General features: G+C 52.4%; 8 protein-coding genes across 8 annotated transcripts; 5 read left to right on the forward strand and 3 right to left on the reverse strand.

The window, feature by feature from the left end:
- Positions 1–657: 657 nt before the first annotated feature.
- On the forward strand, positions 658–1,852 carry YHM2 (Mitochondrial DNA replication protein yhm2; the record flags this gene model as incomplete). The annotated part of the gene is made up of 6 exons (XM_051438116.1): positions 658–718; positions 771–795; positions 855–873; positions 929–1,025; positions 1,076–1,748; positions 1,798–1,852. The coding sequence occupies 6 exons, from the start codon at positions 658–660 to the stop codon at positions 1,850–1,852; spliced, it is 930 nt and encodes a 309-aa protein (XP_051288115.1).
- Positions 1,853–3,372: 1,520 nt separating this feature from the next.
- On the forward strand, positions 3,373–4,739 carry J4E90_008594 (uncharacterized protein; the record flags this gene model as incomplete). Its single annotated transcript, XM_051438117.1, has 3 exons — positions 3,373–3,422; positions 3,474–3,792; positions 4,083–4,739. The coding sequence occupies 3 exons, from the start codon at positions 3,373–3,375 to the stop codon at positions 4,737–4,739; spliced, it is 1,026 nt and encodes a 341-aa protein (XP_051288116.1).
- A 285-nt stretch (positions 4,740–5,024) lies between these two features.
- J4E90_008595 (uncharacterized protein) lies at positions 5,025–6,053 on the reverse strand (the record flags this gene model as incomplete). Its single annotated transcript, XM_051438118.1, has 1 exon — positions 5,025–6,053. One exon carries the CDS (start codon positions 6,051–6,053, stop codon positions 5,025–5,027), a length of 1,029 nt encoding a protein of 342 aa, XP_051288117.1.
- A 243-nt stretch (positions 6,054–6,296) lies between these two features.
- J4E90_008596 (uncharacterized protein) lies at positions 6,297–7,430 on the reverse strand (the record flags this gene model as incomplete). Its single annotated transcript, XM_051438119.1, has 2 exons — positions 6,297–6,592; positions 6,869–7,430. The coding sequence occupies 2 exons, from the start codon at positions 7,428–7,430 to the stop codon at positions 6,297–6,299; spliced, it is 858 nt and encodes a 285-aa protein (XP_051288118.1).
- Positions 7,431–7,647: 217 nt separating this feature from the next.
- Positions 7,648–8,523, reverse strand: J4E90_008597 (uncharacterized protein; the record flags this gene model as incomplete). Its single annotated transcript, XM_051438120.1, has 2 exons — positions 7,648–8,222; positions 8,274–8,523. The coding sequence occupies 2 exons, from the start codon at positions 8,521–8,523 to the stop codon at positions 7,648–7,650; spliced, it is 825 nt and encodes a 274-aa protein (XP_051288119.1).
- Positions 8,524–9,045: 522 nt separating this feature from the next.
- On the forward strand, positions 9,046–10,553 carry J4E90_008598 (uncharacterized protein; the record flags this gene model as incomplete). Its single annotated transcript, XM_051438121.1, has 3 exons — positions 9,046–9,246; positions 9,330–10,131; positions 10,183–10,553. 3 exons carry the CDS (start codon positions 9,046–9,048, stop codon positions 10,551–10,553), a joined length of 1,374 nt encoding a protein of 457 aa, XP_051288120.1.
- A 3,037-nt stretch (positions 10,554–13,590) lies between these two features.
- On the forward strand, positions 13,591–15,544 carry J4E90_008599 (uncharacterized protein; the record flags this gene model as incomplete). The annotated part of the gene is made up of 4 exons (XM_051438122.1): positions 13,591–13,769; positions 13,913–14,102; positions 14,156–14,584; positions 14,633–15,544. The coding sequence occupies 4 exons, from the start codon at positions 13,591–13,593 to the stop codon at positions 15,542–15,544; spliced, it is 1,710 nt and encodes a 569-aa protein (XP_051288121.1).
- Positions 15,545–17,755: 2,211 nt separating this feature from the next.
- On the forward strand, positions 17,756–18,359 carry J4E90_008600 (uncharacterized protein; the record flags this gene model as incomplete). Its single annotated transcript, XM_051438123.1, has 2 exons — positions 17,756–17,862; positions 17,915–18,359. 2 exons carry the CDS (start codon positions 17,756–17,758, stop codon positions 18,357–18,359), a joined length of 552 nt encoding a protein of 183 aa, XP_051288122.1.
- Positions 18,360–22,272: the final 3,913 nt, after the last annotated feature.

The raw sequence follows: 22,272 nt of genomic DNA on the forward strand, positions 1-22,272 counted from the left end.
AGAAATCTACGCTCTATGAAGTTCATACTATGTGTCTGTTGCGATGAAACCGTCGTGAGTGCCTTCGGGCCATTTTCAGGTGTAGGAAATTGGCCCAATCGCATCGGCGCAAAAAGCAACGAACGGTGAGATAAGTAACCGGGATATTCGGAGCGTGGGTAGCTTTCGTTGAGCGATGGGGAACCGATGCGGATCGTTGAGCTCTCCAGTGCGACCCGACGCCAATCCGACCCAACAATTCGCTGTTCAGGTGGTGTACTACATAGCTGTACATGGAATCGCAAAAGCAAACACGAGCATACTTGTAATAGAGAAAGTGACTTTCGGAGAGTACTTGGAGGCAAAAGCAATGCTAGACCCCTCGCCCGGTACATGGCCGCGGATGGGAAGCAGCTGCGGGACATGGCCCTTCCGCCAAGTGGCCGATAGCCTCAGGGACAACCCCAATTATAGCGCGCCCGGACGGCGGTCAACCAGCAACACAGACCACCTCGCAAGCTTATACCGTTTTTCTATGCATCCCTTTCCTCGCTTTGCTCACACACTTGATACTACTCACATTTGCGACGGAGCACCCTTTTGCCTTGGTCAGGCCGCATATCTTCGACAAGAGAATCCCAGAGAATGAGCTCCACACCTGCGACGGGCGTCCCCAGCATGGCGAGGAACGGCCCGCCATCGCTCGAGAAGAAGCCGGTCAAGTTTAGCAATCTGTTGCGTGAGTCTGCGTGCTGATAGAGAGCGGAAATATGTGCTGACTGTAGGCGCAGTCGGTGCTGGTCTCAACATGTTTGAGTAAGTAAACATCCCACTTCAACACCAAGAGAGCAATTGAAGCTGACTGAAGATGACAGAGTGACAACTCTGGGACAGGTACGCAATTTCATGCAACAAACTTCGCCGGAAGCACACTAACGACCGATGATAGCCGTTGGAGGTCGTCAAGACTACCATGGCTGCCAACAGGTCTGAAGGCTTCTCGGGAGCCATTGGTCGCATCTGGGCGCGTGGAGGTGTTCTTGGATGTCAGTATGCATTCTACGGCTTCCAGACCATCCCACTAACAAACATACAGTCTACCAGGGTCTCATTCCATGGGCCTGGATCGAAGCCTCCACCAAAGGAGCCGTCCTTCTCTTCGTCGCTTCCGAAGCCGAATACTACGCCAAGTCATTCGGCGCCCCCGACTTTCTTGCCGGTATCTCTGGTGGTATGACGGGTGGTCTTGCTCAAGCCTATGCCACCATGGGTTTCTGCACTTGCATGAAAACGGTCGAGATTACAAAGCACAAGGTCGCAGCCACCGGTGCGAAGCCTCCGGGTACGCTCGAGACATTCATGGGCATCTGGCGCGCGGAGGGTCTCCGCGGTATCAACCGTGGTGTCAACGCCGTCGCGGTGCGCCAGGTCACCAACTGGGGATCCCGTTTCGGTCTGTCTCGTGTTGCGGAAACCGGTATTCGCAAGGTTATGGACAAGCAGCACGGCGAGAAGCTCAGCGTGATTGAGAAGATCACCGCTTCAGCTCTCGGTGGTGGTTTGAGCGCGTGGAACCAGCCTATTGAGGTTATTCGCGTGGAGCTTCAGTCCAAGACTGTTGACCCCAACCGCCCCAAGAACCTGAATGTCGCATCTGCGTTCAAGTACATCTACTCGAACAACGGTATCAAGGGTCTTTACCGTGGCGTTACTCCTAGAATCGGTCTTGGCGTTTGGCAGACGGTCTGCATGGTTGCTCTCGGCGATGTGTAAGTTTTGCTGTTACTGCTCTTCGAACCTCCGCTAACGAATCTTTAGTGCCAAGGAGGCTGTTGAGAAGCTCACTGGCGACAAGGTTACCGCGAAGCATTAGACGGCGTTCGGATACTGGATCTAACGGGGTTGATGTTCTATGAAAGATCTATGCAAGTGGTCTGGCATCGGCCGTGGTCTTGGGACGAGAAAGCATGACGAGAGACATATATAACTATGACGTTCATAGCGCTATAAGATTATAATACCGAACAGGCTGAAAGTCTCGTGACATTGAGGCCTATTTTCAACCGCTGGTCCCCTACCACGAACTGTTTGTTGAGTATAAACCGTTTTCCGTGACCGACTTATTTTCCGTGCCCGCTTTTTCTTATTATGCTTGAGCAGTCACCCTAGTCAAGGCCAAAGATAAATACCCGAGAGTCTACATTAAGATAAAAATATGCAAAGTAGGTGTCCCAACGACAACTTAGGCTCTAGGGTATTCAGATTTTCCCTTGTATGAGGTACAGTGGTGAATGCACTAGCACGTGGTACACGCCCGGGCGTCTAACCGCGGGCCGTACCTACTTAGGTAGGATGGCGCTAGCTCACGTCACAACCAACCATCACCAGCTCTGTCTCTCGCCCACCACACGACACAAACTTCGCATTTTGAACACCACTTTTGGAGCAAGAATGCGGTATTCACCATGTTCCCACACATCGCCTGTATACCAACGGGTGATCACCGCGGAGAAAACCGGGTGAGTTGCGATGTTGCATGCGTGCCCTACTGAGTTGCCGGGAGCACGGCGAGAGCCTACCATGATCTTAGCAAAACACAGTCATACCGTTCACGTTCAGAATCTGCCGAATAATTGAGATTCGAATCTTTAATATTGCCGCTGACCCAGGATAGTTCGCCGATGGTGTCGCGCCTCCAGATTTGCGAGATTGGCGTTGCGACTTGACGGGCCTTTCGCATCAACATAACCTCTATTTTCTTGCCTGTGTCGATGAGCTTTATGTCTATCAACCAAGCTTTCCTGACCAGAGTTTATCTGATAAGCCTGAGCTTGTGCTGCACCCGCCAAGAACTGGCACTCGTGGGTATGGAATTGACCCATCAAACCCTCACTCTATATGTCGCATCTTGGTCGATTATGTCGGCAACGAAGAGATGCTCATGCTGGCCTGCGACGATGGCGACGTTATTATATATCGAACCCGAGAGATCCACCGAGCGTTGGAACGGCGCACCAACGTGCAGGAGCCTGCTGACGAGGACGGTGTCCATGTGTTTCTTCGCTCCAATGTCGGCAGAAGTGCTTGGGGCTTGGCTGTACAGCGCAAGACTCGCATGATCGCGATTAGTGCGGTAATGAGAACGTTTATTCCTCACACGCTCTGCTCCTCTAACCTCAACAGAACACTCATCAGATAACGATAATCGCATTTGCGCTCGCTTCCGATAACGGATTGGAAGTCTCAGACCACGATACCAAGCTTGGTTTCCCACACAGCAGAAGAGAGAACAACGTCTTTACCCTTCAGGCGACGAACAATGTTCCCGCAGTATCATTCTACGGTGACTCCGGTCGCTGGCTTTTGAGCAGCTGCATTGATGGCAAGACATCGATGTGGGACTTGTACACCAAGCAGGAGGTGGCTACATTCCAGTTAGGCTGGTGCGCAAGCGCAAGCAATCTCTCGAAGCCGCCTCGTTACATATCTCACAGGTTCCTGTGCGACTGTCCGGGCGCGCAAAATGTTCTCCACGGAGCCTGGGGTACTATAGCGTTGGACACGCGATCCGCATACGAGTTACCGTTGGACGAAGACTGCGACTTCATAGATGTCTCCGACCAGAAGAAACGTTTCAAAGTTTCCGAAACCACCTCTCATCAATATCATCCCGACACAGACGACGAAGAGGACAGTACAGATGACGAAGAAATCGAAGCAGTCAGCGAAGCGACCGAGACAGACAACGACGAAGAAGATATTGATTCGAATCACCAGCTTCTCGGGATGACCTTTGAGGAGTTGGCTCAATCTGTAAGTGTAGTCTCTACTGTATCTTTTGCAACATGTAATATAAAGCCCCCTCTTGTCGGTTGCATCCAACTAGGACGTAGGCAGAGAGTAAAGCCACGCCAACCTAGGAGAAAACTGAACATCCTAGAGTCTACGTTGACGTTGGGTGACCTACTTTGTAGGGTTTTGGTTTGACGTAGTCCGCAAGCCTGTTCAGTTTTTTCTTAGATGAGGTGCGGCATCACAGGGAACAAATCTCCTCTTCGTTCATATTAAAGTTAAAGACACGTTAGGTGACTAACGCAGCGCAGTTTGGCATAAGTGAGACGCTGTTGTCTTCCATTCGACCCGGAACATTGCGCAGCCCTAACAGAGCGCCGTATCGCCTGACTGATGACTTGAGGCCTATCGCAGAACAGATGGGTGGCCCATTCTTAATCTTCACCAAAGAGGACGTATTCCTCATCCAAGGCCTTTCCGCAACATCACTCAATGTGCCTCTCAAGCCCATCGTCGCGATAAGACGACCGCTACATCCAGGCCGATGGGTAGACTACCTCATGTCTTGCGACCGACACTGCTTCTTCTCCCAGATACCCGAGCTGGGCGTCTTCATAGTCGGTTCTCCGGCGGGCCGTGTCGGCGTCTTCAGTCTGTACTATACTAGAGACGAGAACACTGGGGAGCCGCGGTATGGCTTTGAACTTGAATACCTTCTGCCGTTTCGGTCAGGCAATGAGACGGAGATAGCGGGAGGGCCGAATGAACGGCTGCTTGGTGTGGCTGTAGCGCCTTTACAAGGCATGTTTGACACTTCAGAAGATATCGAAGTACCGGATCAAGAAGGGTTCACTAAGCCTCGCCGATGGCGCTTATTGATGTACTATATGGATCATACTGTATTGAGCTTTGAGTTATCGAAGCGGACGGTGGGTGAGTCGCCAAGCTTGGATGACATGGTCGTTTAGTATAGCAACCTAGGAACAAAACCGAACAGGCCTGCAGCCTACATGAACATGAAAACTTGCAAAGTAGGTGACCTAACGTCGATGTAGGCTCCAGGCCTGTTCAGACTCTTGCTTGTTTGGGGTGCTGGTATTGATTGTATGAGCACATGCTACGTACTCTTCCCGCTGGGCATTATCCAATGCCCTCGTCGTAGAGCCAAATCAAGATCATGGTTTTCTCTGGAATGAAGCGCCTAGCTCAGCATACCCAAAGTCATCAACACTAAAGACCCAGCCATACACCCACTAGTCTCCTAGTCTCAGATAAACCTCCAGCACTCTCCTCCTTGCCCTCACCATCAACCTCTCCATAGCTATTTCCTCGCTCTCCTCATCATCATCCGTTTCATCAGCCTCAGTCTGCTCAATCATGCTCCTCAATTTCTCAGCCGTCACACCATCAGCCGGTACACCTTTCTTGAGTAACCTCTTCACATTATCCTTGATGCGCGCATCGTTCATACATAGATACAACGTCTCAAGACGCGCAAAAGGGCGCAGATGTGGTCCAATAAGCGCGTAAGAGTCCAGACCCGAGTATGAGATTACGAGGCGTTGGATACGAGAAAGACTGGCAGACGGCAGGATAGAAGACAATGTTTGCAGACGAACTGTCTCAGTGGTGTTGCAAGCAGCTGTGAACCTCGCACTCAACCATATGATATCCCTGTCGAAGTTAAAGTAGAACTTCTTCTCATTTTCTTCTCCACCGATCTTTCGGCCGTGAAAGGAGAATAATGCGGTAAAGTTCTCCGAAGTGAAACTAACGAGTTCTCCACCTTCGTGTGCGATGATGAAGTTTCGGGCTTCTTGGTTGGTGGAGAAGAGCGGTGGAAGTGGGGGTATGTAGCGGAGACGCGGGATGTGGTCGATAGTGTTGTAGGTGTGGAGTTCGAGGAAACGGGTTCGCGGGGCGGGAGCGGCGTAGGACCAGATTAGTGCGCGGATGGTGGAAGGGAGGCCGGTGAATGTCGGGGTGGTGGTGGATGTCTGAGCCTCGGTTTCGATAAGGCTGGGGTTGGTGTATAGGTTCACAGTATCGATGTCGTTATACTGGTCAGACTGCGTGTTGGGAGGCGGTACTGGTGGACTTTTGATGTCGACGCCGCTGTCTTGTGGAGCGTCTTCGCTGTCAATGGACATGGCGCACGAGTTTAGGCTGCCAAAGCTTTGACCGGGAGAGTCGGTTGTCATGATAGAATCTTCGGATGGCTCTTTCTTCTTCGTAATATTCATCATAGTCCCAAAGGATCTCTTCAGCGATTCGAGCGCCATCCTTCGCGGTAAATATTGCAAGGTCGGGTGAGTGTTGTGCTTGTGTGTTGGAGCGGTATCAGAACCGAAAGGCTGTAGGCAGCTAACGGGAGTGCTGTTTGCGTCGGTATCGCGGAGCCAGATGAGCGTTTGTCCGAGTTGCGGCGACAGTACGCGAGTACCTCTTCTTCACATTCACCTACGGTGCTAAGTATACTATAAACGTTAGCCCGAATGTATCCGAGTCGATGTCGGTTCCTTGACTTACTCGAAAGCTGCTATCAGATCATCGCCATCGTATCTACTGACGGTTCTCGGCTGTTTCCAAGGCATTTCATTCGACCTTTTGGCGGCTAGATACTTGTTTGGTGGAGCCATTGGTGTGACGAACAGTTTCACTCCCTCGTAAAGCGACCCATGCACTTTGGCAATGAACTCGTCGAGCGCCTCCTTCGTTAGAAATGATACCCACCATATTCTCTTTCTGTCTCTTGCCAAGTTTGCCGCAATTGCATCGAGACCCACAGCAAGTAACCCATGATGGAGAGCGCAGAAATCCGCTAAACCGTTTGGTGTTTGCAAAGGCAGTTTACTTCCATCCCACGCGGTAATACGCGCATTTCGTATCCCACTATATTCATCATACTTCCTGTGTGGGAGACGTGATAAGCGGCAAATGCTTGGTTTGGGTAGTTCATGCAAAACTCTTCCCCAAAAGAGTGCGGAAAGAACAGCCAGAAATTTGACGGCATCGCCAGCGGCCCCATGTTTCTGATGCCTGGAGCGCCATCCACTTATTTTCAGAGCTTTCATGACTCGATCTAGACTGGGCTCACGATATTGAGTAAGTAATTTGTCGGGTTCGGCAGTCATGCTCTTGTCGGAATCGGCGACAAGCTCTTGTATATCGCACCAAGAAGTAAAAAGTGCTGCGATGGCCGGATACTCATCGCTGATCCATTTGAATTCCCTCTGCATACCAAAGCCCACCAGTATAAGTTCGCCTGGGATGGAGGACAAAAACTTGTGCAGTCTTGCGCCAGCAGTCTGCTTGGTCTCGTCGGTCATGGTTCCAACAACAGGCCCGTAACGCCGTTCTTGAATGCGAATGGTAAATGCCTCGATCTCGTTTTGATTGTAGAAGTGATACATAGACGAGAAGCAGCGAAGTGGCTTCGAACTGGGTCGTAGTACTGCGACTCCAAGCTCACCTGACTCCTCGCTGGAGCGGTATCGACCATCAGGATGCTGATTGAATCCTTCCATATCGAAGGCTACTACCGTGGCTCCAGCAAGGCGGTCTTGGATGTTAGCGAGGCCCCGAATCTCCGACTTGAGCAGTGGCTGCACATCGCGGTTCTTGACGAAGCCATAAATACCCTGTCTGTTGGGCTTCATCTTGTATTGTAGACACGAGTTGTTTTCGGGCAGAGGTGATTATAGAGACGTAAGTCCAAAAGATGGATGAGTAATGGTTGGAGACGGCTGTGGGCAGCATAAAGAATAATATAGAGTAGGTTTTGTTGCGACGGTGGTACCATGGTTGGGCGTGGCTGCCTGAGACCAACAGGACGGCCTCTACAGGACGACCAAAATTTCTTGTCGGAGCGACATTTCATTCTTCCACAATGACCTCCGACTTCCAAAAGACCCACGCGAAGACAGCCAGGAGCTTCAGGCCACAAGCAGTCCATAAGGCACCTGCGAGACCTACACTGCTGTGCGCGTACAATCCGCCGATGCAGGCTCCCAACAGCAGCATCGCGGGTGCAGCGATCCTCCTGTTGCGCTCCACATTCGAAATCTTGAACAGCTGAGGGTCAGAAAAGAGATCGCAGTAGTTGCTCGTAAGCACGACACTGGTCAGGCCGTTGTACTTCAGGGCGCGCGACGTGACTGCCTGGCCACTGGATTGGAAAGCGACCGAAGCGAGTGGAACAATCATTTGCCAATGAAGACCTTCCTTGGTGTCTTTCCCGACAGTAGCGATCAATGCAGCGACAGCAATGAGTAGCGTCTGGAACATGTAGGATACTATGAGCACCCATCTCTTGGCAGGTGAGAAGTAGCGATGAAAGCGCGCGAAGCAGAATGAGCCAGCACAGAACGCGACAATGGACGTCAATGCCTTGATCCAACGGATGCCCTCAGAAGGTGCGACAATGCCCAAGCCAAGATACACGGTGTTACCTGCATGTTGAGTAAGCTTCTAGTCTGAGAGAGATGGCGCGTCTTACTCACCCGTCTGCATGCTCACGAAAGAGCCCCATATGAAGACAGCCGAGCTATCCAGTAGCCCCGTAACAATGTAGCAATACAGCAAAACAAGATCTGCCCAGTTCTTCGTAACATCGGCATTCATGTGCCGTTTGAGCCGCTGCATAGTCCCCTTGCTGTCCGATTTTCCGCCGGCTGGTCCATTTCGGCCGAGAAGCGGCGTTTCCTCGTCTGCGCCGCTGCGCGTGGCGTCTCTGCGCGTTACGCTGCTCATGATTGCACGCGTGGGAGGAGATCGTGTAGTCGTATATTGGGAGGGCTGCGAGGACCGGTAGTTATGTCAGTTGGGGCGGGGTGCAGACAATCGCGTCAGCAGAACCGGGAAGACGCGAGCCAGCGTGCAGATCGACAGGCACTTCGACTCAAGCTTCAGTTAAGCTTTCGACGCCCGCTGCGGCAATTGCAGGATATCTCAGGACGTGTGGCTTGAAGACCTTCCTGATGTGGCTGTACATGTACAAGCAATGCGTTTGGTGTGCGGGGAAACGGTTTCGGTGGGTATGGTGCGTGGAAAAATGGTGATTGATGCGCGGAGATGGCGTGGGAGTGGATGGTTGATTGCTTAGTGTCAAGCAAGCATCATAAATAATCATGGCTAGACTGTCGTCATCGGCACACGGCATTGCAGGACGCGCAATGCACGCGGCATGTCAAAAGGGCGTCGTCTGCCGGGTGAATAAACTTTCGACTTCGCGATCCTCTTCAGCTTCTTCACTTGAGGTCAATTGAAGCCGTCATGCATCTTCCGTCGTTACTGGTCGCGCTTGGCGTATGTGGTGCCGTGGCTGCGCCACTGGAGCAACAACAACCGCTGGCTGGCAGTGCGCGACACCACGCAGGACCTAACAAAGTCTTCAACCCGTACAAGCCTGGCAACAATGATCCATTTGACAAGAAGATTGATTCACAAGGCGACAAGCTTCAGCCACTGCCCTACGTGAGTCCATCATTGAGATCATTCCTCCGCGGAACGACGAATATCTAGCTCGATGATGGTCAACATGCTAACAAAGTTTCCAGCGCAATGGTGACGGAGCGAGTGTTCTAGGGCCTCGCAACCGAGCGCGCGAACGACAAAACCCAGATCTCGTCCGCCCACCCAGCACCGACCATGGCGCGATCCCCAACATGCGATGGTCCTTTGCCGACTCGCATATCCGTATCGAGGAGGGTGGCTGGACGCGCGAGACGACTGTTCGCGAGCTGGGTACTAGCAAGGAGCTAGCCGGCGTGAACATGCGTCTTGAGGAAGGCGTCATTCGTGAACTCCACTGGCACAAGGAAGCCGAATGGGCATATGTCCTCGAAGGCAAGGTCCGCATCACTGCTCTCGATCCTGAAGGTGGCTCTTTCGTCGATGACCTAGAGAAGGGTGACCTATGGTACTTCCCCTCTGGCCATCCTCACTCGCTGCAAGGCCTGAGCCCTAATGGCACCGAGTTCCTACTCGTGTTCGACGATGGCAACTTCTCTGAAGACTCTACCTTCTTGCTCACCGACTGGATGAGACTGACTCCCAAGTCCGTCTTGGGTGAGAACTTCCGCGTTTCGCCAGAAGTCTTCAAGGCGATCCCCGAGAAGGAAAAGTACATCTTCCAGGGCTCAGAGCCCGGTCCCATCGACGATGAGGTTCCAAGTGGCGGCAAGGGATACAAGAAGTCGAAGATCCAATTTACCCACAAGATGCTTGCTCAGGAGCCTGTCAACACGACTGGTGGTCAAGTCCGCATCACCGATTCGACAAACTTTCCCATTTCCAAGACTGTCGCTGCAGCACACTTGAGCATTCAGCCTGGCGCAATCCGCGAGATGCATTGGCACCGTAAGTCACTCAATTACCCATCCATCGTTCCATACTAACTCTTCACCACAGCCAACGCAGACGAATGGTCCTTCTTCATCGCTGGCCGCGCCCGCGTAACGATCTTCGCCGCCAAAGGCACAGCGCGCACATTCGACTTCCAAGCCGGCGACGTAGGCGTCATCCCTCGCAACATGGGCCACTTCATCGAGAACCTGTCTGACGATGAGGACGTCGAGGTGCTCGAAATCTTCCGTACAGACAAGTACCAGGACTTTAGCTTGTTCCAGTGGCTTGGCGAGACGCCGCAGAGACTTGTCCGGGAACACTTGTTTGCGAATAGTCCTAAAGAGGCGGAAGAATTTGCCAAGGCGATTCGTGATGCGGAAGAGGATCCTATCAAGGATACTGAGGTTGATGAGGAGGATAAGGAGGAGTTGTAGGATGGGCCTGCTGTTGGAAGGCACCGGGATGCGGCAGATGGGAGATGAACTGGATTCTTGACGCTGAAGACGAGGAGACGGAGCGACTGTTCGTAAATAGCTTTACATCTGTAATACAATCTTGCCACATATACCAGTGCTACAAGTTCGATCAATTGATGCACGTGGGTTCCACTTCAGGACAAAAGACAAAACCACTTCTGTTCTGGAGAGGAATCCACGTGCATTAGTCGGTTGAACTTGAAGTAGGTGTATCAGTTGGCTCGTCTCAATTTCATGGTCAGATGAACTTATACACATGGTCAGCTCAGCTCTAGTCAAGGCCAGCCCAGCTCTTAGCGATGGTCGGGTGAACTCTTAGTCTCGATCGTTCGGGGATGACCCTAGCCTATTAGGTCTTAGTCATGGTCTGATGAGCTACTAGTCATGGCCGGATGAACTGCTAGTCATAGTCGGGTGAGCTTTCAGCCGTCGGGCGAGCTGTGTCCTAGGTCAACTCGGCTTCCGAGGTCTGATTAGCTTTGAAGGACAGGTTCACTTTCGAGGACAGCTCAACAATTCGCATGGTCAGGCCAAGTATTTGAATGGTCTGGTCGGATTAATTCATGGTCGGATTAGTTACATCTGTGATCAACTAAGATCGACTATAGCGTCATACGTGGTTTATTCGTCGCATACTTGCGCATCTTCACATTGTAGTCAGTGGCTACGTTGCCTCCTTCCTGCAAATCGTCAAATATGACGCGTGCTGAGGTAGTAATTCCAAATTTCAAGACATTGACTTAGGCGCAAAGCTGCACAACTACAATGTGAGCTTGAGCGCAGCCACAACGCAGCTACCCCGCTGTGCACCTCGTGAATTGCGAGGAGCTTATTGCGCTGACGTAGCCGCTACCATGGCGCGAAAGTACGCATAAAGCGGCAGAGCTTGCGGATGCTAGTATAGCTCGCCAGGCTAGTCGTGGGTGTACCATTTATACGTTCGGCATCTTGAACTTTGTTGAAGAAAAACCAAATGCGCAGCAAAACGATCTCGAATGCTGGATCTGACAACCTTCCCGTCTCCGGATGCATGCATCATCCATATCATGGCCATGCCCTGCGACGCATGTGCAAATGCTCTCCCCGCCTTCGTTGAATTGTTGATTGTTATTCCTATTGCGTAACGTCGTTGTTGTGTGCTAGCGGTTCCGCTGTGTGATCGGCCAGCATAACGCCCAGGACACAGGTGAACCATCTCAGGAGTAGCGGTTCAACAGGGTGATCCTTATCATCGCCTCCGCTTATGGGTGCCGCTGTCGAGATGCCGATGCCTGCGCTGCCAGGTGGCTACTGTCGGCGTCGTCGTTGTCGAAGGACGTGTAGGGCATAAAGAGATGCACCGACTTTGTAGCTATTGTTCAGCAAGTTCAATACTAGCACCTATCACGAATAGGTTCTAAGCCACCTCCCGCGATCGTGGACATGCAGGAGGGTAGGATTCGGGTGCATCTTGGTGCCTCGGCGCCTAGTCTCGTGCCCGAGCAGGCAACTGGTCATCCTTCGCAAGTCTACAAGGAACCATATAGGAACACGTTATAGTTGAGGTTCTTCGGCGGTAAGCTGACTTGGTCAGACGCAGGTTATGCGTGATGGACCCAGCAGGTCAAAACGGCGGTTCGGTCTTTTCGTGGTGCCCGAAATAATTAATGACGCGCACGCTGACGCAACCATAGGTATCATGAATAATATTCTGCCGGTGAATTTTCTGGAGGTGGGTGATTCGGATGTGGTTATGTTTTCGAGGTGTGGGAGTGGCGAATGAAGGGCGGGGGCATTGCGAGTAGAAATGGCTTCCGTCGTACACGTATAGGCAGCTGGACAGTGCCTGAGGGGCCGAGTCCGCCCTTCAAAAAGCACGCGGAAGCGGCAGTGGTGGTGGATGAAAAGCAGCTTGATGTTTGATGTGCGGTGCTAGACATGCACGGGGTGAATGTTGCGAGTACGCGCGGCGTACCTGTGTGGAGCGTCTGGATATAGCGCATGGGGATCGATACGCAATACGACCTAGGCAGGCGACTGAAACTGCTTTTACGGATACTGGATACGCGCTTGAGACGATCGGGACAGATAGGCCGTTGCCCGGTGCACAGGCGTGCAGCACGCGGTGGCGGCTGTGCCAAGGGTGTCACCCGCTGTAGTTTGGTGATAGCGTTGATTGCATTGCGGCGTGACAGACAAGTATCTCCCTGCCCTGCCATGGTTCGAGGTGGTGGGGAGCGCAGCAGGGCCGACTGCGAGATGGATGCCCTGGCTGCCTCGCTCCTGCCTGCCGCTGTGCATTGGCGGGTCGCGTCCAGGCTCGCATGGCCAGTCAGAGGCGTTCGCTGTGCGGGGCGACTTTCCCGCAAAAGGGTCCAAAGGGTCCAAGGTCCCCAGGATGCTGGCTGCACTAGGCCGCATGCGGGCTCATCTGGGCCTTCGGGACTTCGATTCGTGTTCCCAAGGGCTTGGCGTGCGCTGCGAGGACGATGCTGCGTTGCACCTGCCTATCGCGGGCCCGTGGGCACCTGGAGCAAAGGAAGCCGTTACCCACTCTCCTATTTCTCGTGCCCACGACGGCCCATCTATACGCTGCGCTGTGAGATTGATCTCCCGCGGCCTCAGGGTCTCGCGGGGCTTGGTCGCTCCAGGCTAAGCGCAGGCTCCATGGCGGGTGAATTTGCGAGCTACAGGGCCTTGGGCGGGCCCACTGTGCGGTACCGTTGGGAGTGCCTCCTTTGTTGCTCTTCCACTCGCTGGCACCTCCGACTCCCGCGTGCGTATGCGTGCCACCAAAGTGACGTACCAAACGGCTCCGCCCCCTTCGCAAGCAAACGCTCCAAGATTTCGCCTGGCCCGCGAACCGTGCGCACGGCGTAGGCGGGAAATCTCCCCAAAAAGTACCCAGGTTCGCCAGAGCCCTCGCTCGCCCGCTCCTGCAATCGTATATATCCTGCTGTCCCGCTGATTAACCAAACACGCCCACCCTCACCTCTCACAACCAGCCCCAGCCATCATGTCGCGACACCGAATCATCGCGCCCGCCGAGATCGCGCAAAAGATTGCCGAGGGCGAGCCAATCGTAATCCACGAGGGCTATGTCCTGAATCTCGGAGAATGGATCAATAGGCATCCGGGCGGCCGTCTCGCCATCCTGCACATGGTGGGAAGAGACGCGACAGACGAGATCAATATGTATGTAATGCGGGACGAGCCTAAATATCGCCAGCCCTACCAGCCCTTCCGCAACAGGCAAAGTTCGGCCACACCATGTCGCCGGATACTGCGGAAGCGTTGAGTAAGCACCCCAGCTTGACCTAATACTGACCTCACAACAGCTATCACACCAATAAGGCACTGCTTATGATGACAAAGCATCGCATCGGTCGTGTCGAGATGCCCTGGGCCAACATGGAACCTCCAATCCGCTCGCCGGACTACTACATCAATCTTGCGGAAAGAAAGCGATTGGCCGCGGCGCCAGAGTCCGAAAAGTCACGTCGCGGGAGGAGCGTCGACCTGGGATCCGTGGGTCTACCCCCCACCTGTTCGCATTTACCGTCCTCGCTAACATGAACAAGGCCGCCGCCATCATCAGCAAGAAGTTGATTGGAAAACCAGATACTTGTGTCTACCGCTCAAGTAGCAGGCCTGCCAGCGACCCCGAAAAGCTGCCTCTTATCCAAAGCGAAGATGAGATGGAGACACCAGTCTTGTCTGCCGCGGAAGAGAAGAAGAGGCACAGGGAGCAGTATGCCATCGAGCAAGAGGAGAGGGAGATCGAAGAAGGTCTCCGCGACAACCCCTCGCTCGACGTGGAAACGCAAAACACCATCATTCAAAGTTACCGTGAATTGCACCAACGGTTCAAAGACGAGGGACTATACCAATGCCGCTACTCAGAATACGCCAGAGAGTCGGTTCGATACGCTCTGCTCTTCGCTGCATTCGCCGGCTTCCTTTACGCCAAGTGGTACATGACCTCCGCAGTCTTCCTTGGTCTTTTCTGGGTAAGTCCTCTCCCTCCTTCTGGATCAACGCATTCTAACATAATTTAGCAACAAATCATGTTCACAGCACATGATGCCGGCCATCGTGGAATCACAGGCAACTTCGTCATCGATACCCTCATCGGCGCTTTCATCGCAGACTTTTGCTCTGGCCTCAGCATCGGCTGGTGGAAATCCAGCCACAACGTCCACCATCTCATCACTAACATGCCAGAGCATGATCCGGACATCCAGAACATCCCTCTGTTCTCCACCACTCCTACTTACATCAAGTCCGTTCTGTCATCCTTCTACAACTTCCAGTTTGTATGGGACGCTGCATGCGATGTCATTGTCCCTTACCAAAAGTACCTTTACTACCCGATCATGGCCTTTGCCAGATTCAACCTATACTTCCTCGGCTGGTTGCATTTGGTCTCACCCCGAGCAGCTCAATTGGGTGCAGCATGGTGGACACGCCCCGTCGAAATCGTCTTCATGTGCTGCTACTGGTACATCTTCGGCTACCTTCTCTGCTGGCTCTATCTTCCCACATGGCCCATTCGTGTCGGCTTCGTCATCATCTCGCACATGGTCACCATGGTTTTGCACGTACAAATCACCCTCTCTCACTGGGGTATGCCCACAGCCGACCTCGGACCCACTGAGTCTTTCCCTCAACGCCAACTGCGCACAACCATGGACGTCGATTGCCCACCCTGGATGGACTGGTTCCACGGCGGTCTACAGTTCCAAGCTGTTCACCACCTGTTCCCCCGCGTACCTCGCCACAACCTCCGCCGCGGCCAAGAGCTCGTCCGCGAGTTCTCGGCCAAGACTGGCGTCAAGTACAACTGCGTTGGCTTTGTCGATGGCAACAAGGTCGTGATCAGCCGCCTAGAGCAGATCTCGCAAATGGTCAAGATCATGGTCGAATGCCAGAACCACATGGCTGAGACTGGCGAGAGTGGATTGCACTAGTACGCGCAGGCGCGGAAGCAGTAGATTTTTGCTGGCGTGTTCGCTTCATGACGATGTTAGATTTGTAGACCTTTATCTCCTTTGTTTTGTGCATAATTAGCGAAAAGAAGGCTACCTCTAAAAACCGCACGAGCAATATACACGATATTTGCATATCCCTTTCTCTGCACCTGACTTGAATTTACATGTATCTGAACTACTGACTCACTGTAGGCACAAAACTGACTTGCATGCAATGGTGACAGGAGAAATAAGGGGTGTGGTCGGTTCGTTACATGGCTGTCACCGGGTAGTGGATTTCGGGAGTATCGCCTCGCAAGTAGAAGGTGTGCACGTCCGCAGCGCAGAAGCTTTCAGAAAAGCGGCAGCTAGGCAATCTTAACGTCGGCAATGTGCCTTGGGATAGGCTCACTAACTTATCGATATCCCGAGCCAACGTGCTTTGCGTCATCTCCGACCTGGGCATATCAGAGCGCTGCCGGATATCTCCGGTGCTCGCGCGGTTTTCAGGGTCCAACTCCTTCCATGCTCAGGCCATCAACACGCAATCCTCACTACGCACCGAGGTCCACAAATGCCCACAGCGTTAATATATCACCCCCTCTCTCTATCGGTATTCATGCTGCATATACGGTGTATTTCAGCGCAATAACTCGCATCGCTTCAGCTCAACTAACGGGGACGCCCGTGCGGGACGGTTGGCTGGCTTCTGCCGGAAGCTTGCTTTCACATCACAAGTTTTTGATGCGACTGGACATAGCGGACTTCGAGTATGCTTCTACGAGAAAGAGATGCGTTCTTTTGTAACCTGACACATAATGTACCCATGAGACAGTGCCGGCATCGGCTTGCCGATCCGCAGACGTCCATCGCTGAGGGGTTGGCTGGTCTCCAAAAACATTCGTCGTTGACGATAGGCTGGAATATGCGCAACTATACGGACTTGTTGGCTTCGAAGCCCGGAAAGAACACCAATGACGTTTGGCAGATTCGCTCGATCAACCAGCCAATACGTGGATATCAGCCATCTTCCTAAGCAGCGAACAGGTGCATGCTGGCAGGGCACTCAGCTGCAGCAAAGTAACCAACCGAGCCTCAAGCCACTTCTGAATGGGATTATTCTTTCGAATCAACCAACCAAGCTATTACGATCACAGTCGCTTCCTCAGAAATCCTGTGGTCATTGCCTACGCTGGATCATGCAAACAGAATACTCGCCAAGTTTCGCTCTTGCAAAAACGCTCGAATGGAACATCAATCAGACTCTCGGCTTCATCTCGTCTGCATACTGCTCACGGAGATGTTGAGTGAGGTTATCAAAAAGAGAAATCATCACGTACAGCTACCGGTCCACTGTGAAGTCACCAGCGACATGCCGACCTTTTCGGGCGCGCCGATACGAATGGCGACCTCTGCTATTACGAAAGCAGTATGTTGAGTCCTAGTGTCAGGGCATTTCCTTAGTGTGGCAAACGATCCCACGAGACTGACAATGAGCATGCTGCTGATTTGATGAACAAGCGGAGATGCCAATGGCAGTGCATGGTACCTGCGTTAGTTTTGACGTTCTTCTTGGTACCTAGAAGTGCTGGATTACCTCGGATTTCGCCTAAACTGCGGCATCGTGAGTCTTCACATCGACGCAGTCTTCGCGCTCTTCGACTTGCAAACACTTCACGCTTCGCAATAGGGCAATACTACCATTCTATGCTGACAAAATCACACCTCAGCATTCATCTGAAGTCTCTGTTCGCAAATGTCTCAACGACTCACCGGACAGTTTGCCCGTTTTGTGCACACCAACTCCACCACCACATCCACATCCCACATGCCAAGCATGGAGGCCGACCCCGACAGGGATTCGCACGCTACTCCAGCGTCACACTCGGTAAACCCGCCTACTCAAGACCACTTTCTACCAATCGTTCATCTCGAGGAGCAAGTTTTTGCCTTCTTTTACGGAAACTGAGTACCGCAATGTCCATCGCCAAGGCAATCCGCCGCCTTGGCTCGGCGCCCAGCCATGTAGGTGTATGCTCTGCAGCATCGACCCGAAGATGGGGATATAAAACTTTTGGCCCGTAGGCACTGCAGTTACTTCCTTACCTTACTACCTCTCACGAAACATCCTATTCGAGCCCTCAGGACATTCCCTCGTTACCTACATATACAACTCGATAAGACAACTACGGTCGTTTCTACAAATTCAACATGAGGTTCTCGGTCATCTCTCTCTTCGCTGCCGCTGCCGCCGTCGTAGCACAGGACACCGTCTCTGTGACTGCTGGTGGTGAGTGCGAGCCCCACGGCGACCACTGGTAAGACCATCCGAGAACATCTACTTCTTAGATCCAGACTGACAATATCAAGGCACTGCCCCGACGGCGTTCCGGAGCCCACCGGTGCTCCTACTCCAGAGCAGCTTGCTTCGCACTCCGCTGAGGAAGCCGCTGAGGAGGCTACTTCCGGCCCTGCCTCCACCATCGCCTCCACCACCGTCACTGTCGTCTCCTCAGGATCCACCATGATCACTGCCTCCGCATCCCACAGCCACGATGACGAGGACGATCATGACCACGAGGCCACTGCCAGCACTTGCGAGCCCCACGGCGACCACTGGCACTGCCCTGCTGGCGTTGCCGAGCCCACCACCGCTCCTGCTGAGACCGTCTCTGGCACTGCTACCGTTACCGGCGACGATGCCGCATCCGCTGCTGAGTCCAGTGCCCTTCCTGAGCAGACCGAGAACGCCGCTGTTGCCGTTGGCGCCGGTAAGGTCGCTGCTGTCCTCGGTGCTGCTGCTTTCTTCTTGTAAGCGCGGATTCGCTGAGATAGTTTGCTGGAACCTTTCTTGCGATCGAACTCTTAAATGAGTGGATGCGCATATGATGGATGAACTTGGCTCTACTACACGACTTTACCTGTACATATTAGTATAATGGGGCTACTTGATGGCATCCTAATCAGACTCAAAAGAAATGATCCTACACAAGAACTCACTTGAGAACATACGTGACGCGTGATTCTGTACTGCACAGATTGGCTTCATACTGAAGCTCGTTGTGATGATGTTAATGCTAAGCAACGTATGAAACACTTGGCTGACCAGCGAACTGCATGACATCGCGTTACGAGCCCCAGCTAAGGCCCTCTGTGTTCGCGCTTCTTCTAGACTTTCTAGAACCTCGTTGATGCAAGCCAATCTAGAACTACGTTCCAACCTCCCAGTCCATGCCACAATCATTTGAAGGTCATCTGGTACCATCAAAACATTTATCCAAGAACTAATTCAAATCACATTTCAGAAACCACGGCAAGATCTGTAGAACATACAACGAACCATGTCTCGCTCTCTACACACAATCCACGTCTGATTGTCTCGTATATCGACAAAGAAGCCGCCGAAACGCCACGAGACAAGAACAAAGCACAGTACCTCCTTGTCTGGCAAACAGAGATGTCTCAAAAAAGAGAGACATCACCATGCTACCATGGAATAGATGCTCACTGACATCTTGAACAAGATAAAAGTAGTGAGACACCAAAGAAGTACCTAGGTAGCAATATCATTTAACCCATATGTGATTACTTCTCTTCATAGCAGAGAAAGACAAACCTACCGTCTCACCACCTTCTCAAACACCTGGATAAATCCTCGTCACGATGGCATTCTCCTGTCTCACTCACATCTTCACCTCCCCCACAACTCTACAGCCCGAACCCACCCACACAGGCGTCATCCACCGGGTCCCTTTCCCACAGGCCCGACCCTCAACCTTCCCTCAGACATACAGCATGCCCACCACAGCAAGGCCCCCCTCGCTCACCAGCACTGCATACCGCGAGCACCTGACCTCTTTCAATCGACCTCCCGCTAAGACTACGGAGATAGAAAAAGGAATAAAAGACAGTTGGGTGCCAGAGTCAGAGTTCCGAGATAAGAACGGGTGGCATGCTGGTTATGAGCGGGCTACGCAGATGACCGTCAAGAGGAAGGGGAGGGGGGCGTTTATGTTTGAAGGAGCGATAATGGAGGGGTGGGGAGTCGATATCAAGGAGGGGGGTGGAGATGAGGTTGAGGAGGGGAGAAGCGGCGCGGGAAGGCTGGAAGATGGGTTTGAGTATCGGGGGTGGGTGGATGAGGAGATGGCGATAGTGAGTACAAAAGACGTGGAGGGGGGTGTGGTGGAAAGTGAAATCGTACATCAAGATGAGGAGGAAGTTGAGATTGAGAGCAGGAATGCGATGGAGGGGAAGAGGGATAGTGTGGGGCGAGCTCTATTCTGGAATAACTTCTAACCAACGATGTTTACATATTAGCCACATCAAATACTATGACTGTGCACTTTCATCCAGACCAAGCCTTCTTGCCAACATCGACGGCACATGATATATCTTTCTCGTATCTCCACTTTCGTATATACACCATCATGGTGTTGTCCGACCAGCCGAAGATCCGTCCCGCATGAAGCATTAAGCAAGGGATCTCCGCATACCAATAGCCCACTCCCCTCACCCACGCCGCACACCAAAACGAGATCGAAGGACCGCTTCGAGAGATCATGTGGCCGGGAGGAGTGACTATGACCACCAGTTGCGGGAGTAGGCGCCGTTGCCGCTATCCAACCAAATCGTTCGAGGACCATCTACGCCGCGTCGCTTCGACGAGATAGACTTGAGGATGACGGCTAGATGGCAATCTAGATCCTATCGCTATCCGCTATCGATATGCGGTTCTGTGGTATACGAGAAGAAAGGAGACGTACTGGCGAATGATGAGAGAGGTGAGGGGTGATGACCTTTGTTGGTTGCGTCTGAAGGACGAGAATGCTAAACGTAAAGATGTGAAGTTAAGGACGCGTGCGCAGAATCGATACTCTTGGAAGTACTCTCGTGCAGCCAGTAAGTGGAGTAAGTGGGTCGTAGAGCAAGATGTTGGTTTACTCAGAAGCCGCCGAAAGATGTGTATAAGAAAGCCAGTGAATCCCTCCTATTTCTCTCCTCACTTATCCCTTCAAAGAAATAGTTTCATACTGTCTACTTCGCTTACGCCGCAGTCCCTTTCACTCAAATAAGCAGTACCCTCAATATGCAGTTTCTCAGCCTTACTTTCACCCTCCTCTCTCTTACTGCTATCAGTGCAGTTGCTGCACCGGCACCGGAACCGGCACCAGTACCACAGGTACCAAAACCACAACGTCCGGATAACTGCGTAGGCCGCTATTGTGGGCTGTTCCCTCAGCCATGGTCTGGTGCGCGCAAAAACACAACCTGGCCCTGCACCCCAGACAATTCGGCTATCATTTGGTGCACGGGAGGTTGTGAGAATGGCGTTTGTTTATGATTCGCTCTTTTTGGTCACGCTCAACGGCGGTTAGTAAATTGAGTTCTTTCCCAATGCACGGTGATCGATGCTGATTGACTGTACAGCTGAGTAGAGCCGGGGAAAAATGATACTCTGTTCCCTAAGTGCCGCGAGATAAGCGGGAGTCATGAGGGAGACATTCTGGGTTTATGACATGGCCTCCGAAGAGAATAGAAGATTTGTTGAAAAGCTTGAGGAATGCATACAGAGTTATAGCTTACAAAGCACAACCCATTGTTCTTGGAATATTCGAGCTGCGAAGGAGTGAGACACATGAAGTGAAGAGGCTGATCAATGGTGCCTCTGTGACAATTAGACGGAGTACAGTCTATCGACTCTCAATATCAGTGTCGGCGATGTAGTCACATGAACCGGCGAGAACGGTATGCGAGAGATTGTGTCGCGACGACTAAGCAATGATGAACCGGTGACATGGCGAGAACTGATGAGACGTCTAAGTTTTGGACTCCAAAGTGCGAATTGACTCGCTAGGTCTTACCAGAAGGACAATGGACGAGATATCGCAACTACAAAGTGCATGACGGAGTTGAAACGACCCGACACAGCATGAAGCGCAGACTGACACGGGCAGACAAACTGACGCGTAAGGTGACGTGTACTTGCCATTCTTGAGGCCGAACGGAAAGTTGACGAACAATACCATCGCTATTATCAGTGATGCATAGTCATCCTTGGAATGAAGGCTGTGTGAGATCTAGACGGGTTACCTCATGAGCACCAGGTCAGCTGGTAGACGTTACGATGTCTGCACAGCAATAGCTTATATGTTGGAATGTTCCAAGTCGCCAATGGAAAGAGATAACAGTCGATACGACAGGCAGCCAACGTCTTGAAATCGTGTTGGCGCCCTGCACACTCCGTTGTGCTGATTGACCAGCGCATACCCAGAACCAACAGCATGATCTGTATCCGCACTTCTATTTCAAGCCTCGTATATGTGCAGTTGTCGAATGCCGCTGGACGTAACGTCTGCAGCCGCCGAATCTCCCGTGTTAAGTAAGGGGGTGAGCGCACCAATGGTCCCTCTCACATTCTTTCACCGATCAGATCATATCTTCTAGAAAGACAGGGGCTTCCAGAAGGCCACCCTTGGGTAATGCACAAGTCGAACTGTTCCGAGCCTTTCGGTGCTTGATGTACGCTCCGATCTTGCCGGATTGTGGCCACAGGAGCGCGCAGCATGCCAGCGCATCGTATGTAGTAGACCCTGTGGAATATGAGGTATGTTGGTATGTACAGAAAGGTATGTGCTTGCTGCTATCAGACCATATGGACGCGGGGTGGTCGTCATGTGTGGCATCTTGACTGCATGGTGGCTTTCCCTGGGCCCGACCATTGGAAC

Source organism: Alternaria incomplexa (genome assembly GCF_024043165.1).
Source record: "Alternaria incomplexa strain BMP 0042 chromosome Unknown scaffold_13, whole genome shotgun sequence".
Taxonomy (NCBI): Eukaryota; Fungi; Ascomycota; class Dothideomycetes; order Pleosporales; family Pleosporaceae; genus Alternaria; species Alternaria incomplexa.